This window comes from Quercus robur, chromosome 1, assembly GCF_932294415.1.
Source record: "Quercus robur chromosome 1, dhQueRobu3.1, whole genome shotgun sequence".
In the NCBI taxonomy this organism is placed as follows: domain Eukaryota; kingdom Viridiplantae; phylum Streptophyta; class Magnoliopsida; order Fagales; family Fagaceae; genus Quercus; species Quercus robur.
The window spans coordinates 3,901,883-3,912,773 of record NC_065534.1 but is presented as its reverse complement, the minus strand read 5'-3'; the positions used below and the strand labels follow the sequence as shown (position 1 = coordinate 3,912,773).

At 31.6% G+C, this 10,891-nt stretch overlaps 1 protein-coding gene across 2 annotated transcripts; it reads right to left on the bottom strand.

The window, feature by feature from the left end:
• Positions 1 to 587: 587 nt before the first annotated feature.
• On the bottom strand, positions 588 to 2,370 carry LOC126716729 (uncharacterized). 2 transcript variants are annotated; one of them, XM_050417682.1, is made up of 2 exons: positions 2,154 to 2,370; positions 588 to 1,942 (listed from the first exon to the last, which is right to left on the bottom strand). In XM_050417682.1, the coding sequence occupies exons 1-2, from the start codon at positions 2,177 to 2,179 to the stop codon at positions 1,012 to 1,014; spliced, it is 957 nt and encodes a 318-aa protein (XP_050273639.1). In that variant the 5' UTR covers positions 2,180 to 2,370; the 3' UTR covers positions 588 to 1,011. The 2 variants fall into 2 exon arrangements, with proteins under 2 accessions (XP_050273639.1, XP_050273650.1); XM_050417693.1 differs by having other exon boundaries at positions 588 to 1,903.
• Between the last annotated feature and the right edge of the window lie 8,521 nt (positions 2,371 to 10,891).

Below are 10,891 nucleotides of genomic sequence, written 5' to 3'. Positions count from 1 at the left end.
TTTCCCTTCTATTTCAACAATGCCATTACCACAAATCAATTACCACATTTTTTTTTTAGAAATGATATGTGCACATCATTTTTATAACAAATTCTAAGTGACAGGTTGTTATTGGTTGTTATTGTTGTATTAAAAAAATAATATCAGTACTAAATTCAAATTTAAACTAATAACAACTAATCATCTGTGATTTATTGTGAAAATGTTGTAAAAATATTGTGAACGTAGCTTTTTTTTTTTTAATTCCTCCCCAGATTTCGATAACCACTATTTTTTTTTCCTCCCATTTTCGGCAACTTGGTTGCCACAATTGGTAAACCATTCGGGCACTCCCCCTAGCATGCACTGGGGCACTTCACATGCAGAGCTTGGGCAGGACAAGACATTACCGAAATTCATTTTTTTCTTCCTCCCAATCACATCACATTTTTTTTTCTTCCTTCCAATCACATCACTCAACTTTCTTTTCTCTCATACTTTTTCTTACAATTTCAACAACAATGTTACGGAAATTCAATCTCTCTCATCATTTTGTAAATAACTTTAAACAGTGCCTATACCAACAATAAACTTCATTTTTTGCAATATTTAGCCAAAAGACTTTAATAAATTAGTATAAATTATACAATTAAATAATATTATAATATAAACATCACACTTCTCTATTTTCCTCTCTTTCCATCAAACCCACGGCAACCGCAATCACCACAACCACCAGCAACTCAGCAAAGCCAGCAACTTCCGACCACAACTCAGCCCAACAATTTTAACCCACTGAAGCAAGCAATCACAAACCTGCCACTGCAACCCACTAAAGCCAACAATCACAAACCCAAAAAATTCAACAAAATTTACATATCCACCGAACCACAAACAACCACAGAGACGACCCAAGCCAGCAAATTAGATCATGTAAATTGGAATTGAAGGGGTTCTTGGAATCTTGCTCTGTGAACATTTTCCTAATACCTTAAGTACTCCATCATATTAGATCATGTAAACATATGACTTTCAACTTAATCTAGAAATTGCATTGAGCAATATTCTTTTAATCTCTTTTTTGGAGGAAGCTTGGAGCAATTCTGATTCAACTTCAGCTTTTACAATCAAATATTTGAAGTGTACATTTGGTGACTTGATTTCATTGACAATTTCATCAAATTCAAATTGATCCCACCATGTAACTTCGAAACGCCGAGCTAGTTTCTTGAAAGGAGAGCCTTGAAGAATCATATAATCCCAATGGAGTATCCATGGCAATTGATAATTAGTGTAGAGATGGAGAAGAGAAGGAAATGAGGACATTTGAGTGGGCACTTGATAATTCCTTTCAAATTTTTTAAAAGCATGTTTGATGGGTTTAGGGAGAATTTCCTTAATTGGTCCAAATAAAATCCACCAGTTGAGAAACCAATTGGGTAATTGATCACTGGGAGACTTGTCAAAATTAAGCAACCAACAATGATCCAATTGTTTGTTTTGCAAATAAAAGGTATTGAACCATGCTTTTTTATAATCCCAATAATTAAAAAATTGAGGTTCAAATGGTGTTGAAAATTCCCATAGTTTTGAAGGGTGTTCTCCCCATTCTTGAAGAGTGATGACCTTTTTAATAGTACATTTGGCATGGGAGAAATTGGAAGGATCATTTGGATTGAAAATATGGGTTAGCATAATAGACATAGTATCTATAAGGATTAACTCATAGAATTGTCTATTCTTTTTTGGGTCACTTGGAATAAAATGCCAATTTGGAGGAAAATATTTTTGAACAATTGTTAAGGGATCATTTTCTTGAGAGTATTCTGGTTCAATTACAAAGCATGTTTCATAACCGGGTTTTGTCAGAGTTAAAGATATTCCAGGTTGGACAATTGGAGTAGATTCAGGATCCATTTGTGTCCTATCAAAAACAAAAGGATCCATTTGTGAAGAGGAGGTCCTAGTCAATAGAAAATTGGAGTAGAGAGTTAATTTACTGATTGTATGGCAATGAGGATGACTTAATTTGATTTAACAATATAACAATAATTATCATAATAGGATGAGGATGACTAATCTAAAACAATTGTAATATAAAAATAATGATAATAAAATAAATAATAACTTAAACAGTTACTATGATAAAAGTATTATTTTGAAGAACAACTTACTTTTGCAGTAGTTTCTTGAACTTCATGGTTGGGAAGCTATATTTTTGAATGATTACAATTGGGTCTGAGTAGAGATTTATTTCAGTTATGGAAGTGATTGGTGACTAATGAAGAGAAGGATTACGAAAGAGCTAGGAATAAGACAGGAGAGTTTTGAGGTTCCTTAAGTTCTACCCCTCCCTCTATCTGATGAGGTTTTTATAGATACTTTTGAGACACTTGACTTAATAGTCTTGGTTACATTTATGGAAAAGTCTAGGGATGTAAAATATTTCACAATTTTTTCTTTTTGTCATAATTGTAATTTGATAGAGTATAATAGATGAAAAAAAATAGTAAGTTAATGTATAAGTGATAGTTAATTATGCATAATTTATCATATTAAAATTGTGAAATAATTTGTAGTCATAAAGCTCCAATATGCTTATCCCTGTTTAGGCATGGTATGAATAATTGTACTTTGTTACTCATCACGCATGGTTGGGCATAGTATGAATAATTGTACCTCTCCTCTGGACTATTCTTTTCTTTTCTTTCTGGTTGGGTGTGGTCTTTTCACTTCTAGTCTTTGCAGGCATAATGGAGTCGCAATTATTGAGTATTTTTTTATATTTATTTTAAGTAATAAATAAATTCAATAGTTGGAGATATTTTAAGTGGCAACCAATTGAACTATAAAACTCAACTTTAAATGAATCCGGTGAAAATAGCTAAATATCACGTTTTGGTAAAATTTATGATAAACTAGTACTGTTTCGGAAATATTTAGTAATCTATCCTTTTTTAGTACTCGAATTTCACAAAATCGAGTTCTAAATAATACTTGAGTTCCTAGGTGAGTCGCCTGTAATATGATACTCGATATTATGAAAATTGAGTACTTCTTTATAGTATTGAGCCTAAAAAAGTTGAGTACATTGCTTTTTTTTTTTTTTTTTTTTTGGATACAAAACTTTTACTTATTTCATCTTCAACTATTTGTGATCGTTGTGTCCACCAAACTAAGTACAATGTCTAGACTTGAAAAAGTTCATGTACAAGTAATTGGAGTTGCAGTTAGCTAAGCACAATGTTGTCTGGCAGTAACAATTTACTAAAGGTGCCCATGAGATGTTAGGAAGTTTGTAAGATGCAAAATAGCTCTTATCCTAGATAACACTTAAACAAAGCACCAAATGGCTGATGTCTCATTGAGTATATTGTTATAAAAGTGCTGCACAAAAAAAATGATAAGAGTTGGTAATTTGATATGATTCTAAACAAAAAAATTATAAGAGTTGGTAATTTTATCTGATGTTCATAATCAGAAATCATCAAAGACACATATGGATAGGACCTTTCAATTTATCACTGTTAGAAGCCATGACATGAAAAATTGTTTGTTGTATACATATGTGTCGGCAAAATTTAATATTTTTTTTAAACACATTGTCCACGTGGCTAGCCTGGCCTCACCTTAGTTTGGTGGACAGAATAATCACAAGCAGTTAAAGATGAAATAAGTAAAAGTTTTGTACGAAACAAATAGTAGGGAAAAAAAGAAAAAAAAAAGAAAAAAGAAAAAAAAACAAGGTACTCGACTTTGTTAACTTCTAGTACTATTAATACATACTCACTTAGGAACTCAAGTTTACTGAACTCGAGTACTATTTAGAACTCGATTTTGTGAAACTCGAGTACTAAAAAAGTGGTAGATTGTTAAATATTTTCAAAACAGTACTAATTTGTCACAAATTTTGCTAAAACATGATATTTGGCTATTTTCACCAATGAATCCTTTACACATTTTCAATTTTGTCACCAGATCGGACATCTTAGTCCAAGTGGTGCATGGTTCAAGGGGTTGGGTCGAAGTACAGGTGTTGCATGGTAGTAGTAGTTTTTAATAATTTCAAAAAAAAAAAAAATCTAAAAATTTCTTCTCAAGTGTTTGGTTTATATGAATGAGAGGAAAAGAAAATGACTTATTGATGGTAAAAGCATTCTTTCAGCACTCTTCTTTGTTAAATTATGGTTTTTCACATAACATTTGTGTTGGCTTTATTGCATGACAAAAAGTGTTATAATTGCATTAATTTATTTTCTTGTATTTAGTGGATTTATTTGTAATGGGTTTAGTATTAAGTTGGTGAAGTTGATCTCGTGACTTGGCTTGCGAGCGATACAACTAACGAAGGTCACATGAAGAGCACATGCCAGAAGCTGAAGAGTCAGTGTGTTTCGTGACTCATCTCTTGACTTGGCCAACTCATGAGATGACTTGCAAAATGCACTGACTGTTGGGATTTTAAGTGCAACTCCTATACCCTTCACCCATACTATACATGCCCTCATTACCCACAAAATTGAAGAGAGACTATTCAGAAAAAAAAACCCTAAAGAAGTTTCTACAACACACCCACCTTGTTAGAGATAGCTACTCGTCCTTAAGTGAGAATTCATTTGTAGTCTCTTCTCTTCCCCTCTCCCATTGTTATACCTTGAGAAAATATTTGTACTCAAACATAACTCACACCTATTCAAAGTGTAGAGAGTGAATTTGAGCTTGGGAAGTATTGGGTATTTGCCAAATGAAGCCAGTAAAACTTGGTGATGCAATTGGCCGGTATTGCAGGATTCGAATAACTAGTGAAGACAAGATTCCGAGAAGTCCATTGATAGTTAGAGCTTGAAAGGTTAAAGTACATTGGGTAGATTAGGCTTGGATGATCTTTTTAATATCCTTATACTCCAACTTATTCACTAGTGGATCGATTTCAACTTGGAGGATTGTGAAGAGATTTTTCACCAAGTTCTTCAGTTTCCTCTTTAATAACACATCTCAGTATTATCTTATATTTTTATCTCTCTTCCCTTACTCTTTAAGCTTTATATTTGTTGATGCTTGCTTGTGGTTATGGCTTAGAGAGTATTTCCAATTATTGCAAATTATTTACTCTTATTATACACTTAAATAAGTTAGAGTAGGAGTAATTAAGCCGTGTAATTTAAAATTGGGAGTCTAAACAAGTTATAATGTTTTACACTATTTGAGCTTTCATTCTTTTTCTAAAAGAAATTGGTGAGCCAGGAAGGGAAATAAAAGTCCTCCATTTTCCTTTCCTCTATCCCTATTCATCTCAACCAAATAACATATTTGTTTTCCTTTTCCTCATGTTCTTTCTTTTATCCTCTTACGTCCCTCAAAACAAACATAATAGTATTGTCAGAAAACATGGTTAATGTAGAATTGAGGCGATTAAATAAATAAACTATAGAAATGAGAAACTTGGTCTTCTTTTCTTTTCCAATAATAAATCTTTTTTTCCACAACATAGTAAGTCTTTTTTTTTCTACAACTTATAACATGACTTATTTTGATTAATGCATAATTAAAATGAAATCAAAGAATGACCAAAGTAAAATTATGTCAATGGTTGATCCATGTAAACCAAGAATCTGTTAAATCTCTGCCTCTTTTTCATTATTGTTAATTTTCTGCTTTTCTCTACAAAACAATATGTACGTAACTCAAATATTAAATTCAACAACTGACTCATTGGGACAATTTTGCCCAATTGAGAAATTGGTAAGAGTATGGTGTTATTGTGGTACAAATGTTTCCAGTGTAAATACCACAAGTGATACATTGTCAAAACATAAAGACAATTAGCTAAGGGCCTAAGGCAAAATATAGCAAACAACATTACTACTAAATAATACCCATTCCAGAATTTATACTAATTAAGAATACCTAATACTTGAAATTATATTAGTTGAGTTAATTAGATAGATTATATATATATATATATATAGAGAGAGAGAGAGAGAGAGAGAGAGATTAGATTTACTAATCTTGGATTGTTAAAACTTAAAATTATATATAACTTTACTACAAAATGAATTATTGTATTATTAGTAAATTAGAAAATAATAATTTGATATATTATAAACTTTGTTTACATTGCATAATAAAAAATTTAGAATATAATTTGATATATTTTTATATAAGTATATATATAAACATATAATATCATTTAATTAAATCGAGTCTCATACACATGATCTTGTTTATAAATACAATATTATACTTGAATTTAATTCTTTTAATAGTCTGAGCCTAAATTTATACTTGAACTTAAATGGTTTACTAAATAAACAAATATAAATAAGTAACTTATCAAGTCAAACTCAAGCCATTCTTAATAAAAAATTAAATCATCAAACACTTAGAACTACATAAATCTTCTTCTTGAGATATCACATTAAGCCAATCAACCAAAGCAGGAAAAGCTAGCAAAAGGGAGGAATAACAGGAAACCAATGAAATAGGAGGACTTGGGAAAAATGTTTCTATAAGTAGTAGTTATTTTTCCCAATCATCCTATTCCGAAGAATTTCCTTAGCCCACTCTCCCTTTCACTCTTACTCCTATGATATAACATCTCTCCTCGCATCTCTTTGATCAGACCATATATTTGGGCTGGTAAAACTAGCCTTACAGTTAAAGAATAAAGCAGAAGACAGAAGGGAAAGAGAGGAAAATGAGGAAATTATTGGAATGTGCGGTTTGGGAAAAAAAGTTAATTGAAAGAATCTTATGGAGTTTTCTTTCCCAACCGGACATATCCAACAATTTCCTCAACCTCATCTTTCTTTCCCTGATTTCTCTCTATATATAGTTGAAGCTATTTTTGCAACTAATGGCTAAGTGAAACTTCCAGACCAAAGTTTAGGAATGTTAACTTAGGGGCTGGTGGAGGATTGTTAATAAAGAGTAGAATTCATACTCTTCCCGTGTCATTCATGAAAATGTCGAGACTTTTCTTTGTCATGAAATTCTCACCCGCACAAAACAGAAAGGCTTTTGTTAACAAAATGGAAAACCCAAATTTACAAATTTACTTATCTTTCCAAAGTTTAAATCACAATATCATTTCATTATACTACACTTGTTTCACAAAAAAAAAAGGAAGTGTAAATATGAGTGAGTAAAAAGGAAAGGGGAGAGACTAGAGAGAAGTGCAGGAAGTTTTTTGGGCTGAGAAGTTCGGAAAGAAAGATTAATTTGTTAAAAGCAAGTTCTTTCCGATACATCCCAGCCCAGAGATTTTCTGCCATTCCTCCTCCTTCATTTTCTGCTTTGATCCGTAATCAGCTTCATTGGTATGATAAAGATTATCTCTTTCTTTGTTATTAATCTCTTAAATAGTATTTATGCAATTATGCCTGATTGGGAGATTTCATGGTATTTTTTTCGGCTCTAACTTAAGTTTAGTGTCCTATAGTATACTGAACCCATTGAAATGATAATATGTGTCCACTTTTAAATATGTGTTACCATCTGATTGAGTCTAATGCACTAGATGCACTGAACCTAAACTAAGTCCATTTTTTTCACATTCTCAAAAAAAAGTCCATTTTTTTCATGTTATTAATCTCTACCCACTATTATTCTTTGCAGTTTTGGTTTCATTGTTAAATTCATTTATTTAGCAAGAGAAAAGAGAAACAGACATACTTAATTTTTAATAAAACCTTTTTCTTTTTTTTTTTGGGTAGAAATTTTTAATAAAACCTTCCTTAATTGTAAATGAATTAATTAATCAAGTAGAAAAGAACATTTGAAAAAAAAGAAAAGAAAAGAGGTAACCTAGAGAGTGAGACATCTAGAGTAATTCTTTTCACAGGAACTAATATAGAGAAAACCAAAGAGTATTTCATTGTGGGGATAAAGTAACATCAAGAATTTATTTCTACTACATGCAAAGCTTTACCTAAGAATCAGCTAAAATAGATTGATGATCTTTAAAATTTTTCTAGTGCATTTGGTCACTAAAGTTTTAATTAAATATTATTCGTCAATGATGGTAATAAATGAGCTTATTGATCAGTCAACTTTCTATTTTATTTTATCATCAAAGTTTTTTTATTCTTTGAATATATAGTGGATACCGTTTATTTTACTGAAAATTGAAAATAAAAAAATTATAATAAAAAATTACTGTTTATGCTTGAAAGTATTATTCTTATGCCTGATTGCAATGTTCATGTCCCATGAATAATGCAATAGGCGTTAGTTTAAAAAAAAAAAAAAAAAAAACTGAAAATGCAAGTAATTTGGATTTGGACACGTAAACCAAACCGACTCATGTAGTGTGCGTTTGGATTAGGATGAAAAATGAAAATTATTTCATTATTCCGCTTATTTTTATTATTATTTATGAGTTCCACTACACTTTTTAGCATTATTCATGAATCTCACTGTACTATTTTAATTAATTTTTATTTTTATCTACTATACTTTCAACAATACTTTTTTAATTTTAACCAAATAAACTGTATCTAAAGTAAATATATTTACCATTATTTTTGCAAATATAAACATAGAAAGGTCCAACTACTCTTTGAAACAAAATCAAGGTGGTTGGGACTTGCTGGGACCAGTAAAACTCTTTCAATTCCAAGAAGGCAATAGCTGGACTGAAGAAAATTAATAAGTGGTCCTCGTGGCTTTGGTTGAGAGAATACGGGGTCTGTGCAGAAATGTTCAACGATGCATTGAAGGCAGAAAAAGTATCTGAAAATGTGAAAAAGCATTTAAACTCATGCAAGGGGCATTGAGTGCTGTATCAGAATCTGAGATCACCCACGCGGAGTCATCTGCAAGTTTGTACTCTGACTTAATTTGCAGAGATTCTTATCCATATAGAGGTACTGGTAGATGAGAATCCAATGGAGTAACCTACTCTGCCTAGCTATACCAATGCATGTCCTTCAATAGTTGAAACCAAACCCCATTTGGATTTTTTTTTTGATGAACAACCCCATTTGGATTCTTTTGCACCTTCTTTAATTGCTTTTTATTTTTGAGAAATGTTAACAAGCATTTGTTAAGATTTTTTTTGGATATCACTTTAAAAAAATGCAAAAAAATTGTCAAAAAAATTACCAAAAACTGCCAAAAAAATATGTCGGCACCTATTTTTTACCGGTGTGAATTTCACGTCAAGAAAACTCTCACAATGATTAATGAGACAGTAAAGGTGTTGAACTTGAACCGTTTTAGTCCTTGTGTACTACATTGTTAACTACGTATATGCATGAATGGGTAACTTGAAGAGTTGAACTTGAACCCCACAAAATACATGCAGAGACTCTTTATTATTCTCCAAATCCATAAATAGGAGTAAAAGGTGCATCATCTAGTAGATATCTAGATAGAGAATTCTTTCAATAATTTCCTGGGGCTTTTTGACTCCCTCATATTTTTGCTTATTTAAGGACCATTTTCCAGTGTGTGCACATTGGCCCAATATAATTGAGAGAAATAGTGAGAGAGAAGCTTAGGAATTTCTTCGGTATGGGAGGCTAGGCAGGAATTGGTTTGTGCACCATTTCTTGCCAAGTTCACCCATACCAACGAGTTCCTTATGGCTCTTCTCTTTCCCTTCTTACTCTCACAGTCTCACCACACAAATTGTATGAAATTACTTTTGCCCATGTTTGTAGGCTCTGCTACTTTGGGTGAATTATTGAAGGATATGAAAAATGAAAAGAGCAAGGGGTACCTTGTATTCTTCTTACATTGGGGTCATTTTTTATTTTGTTTTTTATTACTTATTATTCGATTAATCTGCGTCTTTGTTACTCAAAAATATAAAGAAAGAAAAACTAAGTCTGTGTTATTAAGTGTGGAAGGTGATTTTTTCTGAGTACTTTTGGTTTCCCGGATCTTTAATATACAGGGGTTCTTTTGGACCGTTAACTAGCAAGTTTGTTTACACTTATTGCTGTGATTTTACTCTAATTGTTATGTATTTTCCGTTTCTAAAGCTATAATTATGTGTTTAGAAATTTAACTTTTAAAAAAAAGGAAAAATAAAAATAAATGTAACTTTCTTTGGATCATAACAAATTTTTATATGTCACCTCTAGCTGTGTTTTCATCTCTTCACTCTTCATACATCTATGGGTTTTTATTTTGTGATACTTTTTTGGATGTTTTCACTTTTCTTCTGCTTGAAATGACAAAATAATTAAAGGAAAAAAAAAAAGTCAAAACAACCTCACCGAAGGAAATATTAGAGAGTTAAAAAATTCTTTTTTACAAGTGGTTAAGAATAATGAAATTGATACTTCGGAGGTATGAGAAAGTGATCGTAGAGACAAACAAAAGTGGTATACAAGACTACAAGTGTCAGCAAAAAGCCCGGTCCAATACGATTGAGAAGACCCTTGGGTAGTTCACTAGACTCGTGGGCTAGACGTGGGCTGATTATTATGTTTTAGGTGTCCATTGGGCCGGCCCGTTAACTCAAAGTTTATGAGAAAATTACATAGCAAGTTGAGGTATTTAACTTGAGAATTGAGAAAGGGGGACTTTGAGACCGTGCACCTAACTACTAGGATATCTAACTGTTGTTTGGGACAATTTTTTAAAATTTTTGCTTGTTGGCCCTTGCTAACATTTATGTTTCGACCGTTAGTATATTTAATTTAATAGTTTAATTTGATCATTTTTGTTTTGTAATATATATGCAATATCATTATAATTTTTGTATTAAATTTTATAAACACATTAAAGGTTCATAAAAAAGCTTATGATAGTCTACCAAAATTTAAAAGTCCATTAGGCCCACTGTACGTGCAAGTTTAGATTTTGGAGATTATCCTGTAAATCTCTAAAACCTTAACAGTAGATTTAGTCATATACACAGATTTTTTTAACGTGGAAACCCTCTATGTTGAGAGAGGGA

What these genes read in the sequence shown, in the direction of transcription:
- LOC126716729 (XM_050417682.1), bottom strand. Translation starts at nt 2,179, where the DNA reads ATGAAGTTCAAGAAACTACTGCAAAA. An exon ending in TTCAAGAAACTACTGCAAAA is followed by an intron (nt 1,943 to 2,153) that starts GTAAGTTGTTCT and finishes TCTATTGACTAG; the next exon opens with GACCTCCTCTTCACAAATGG.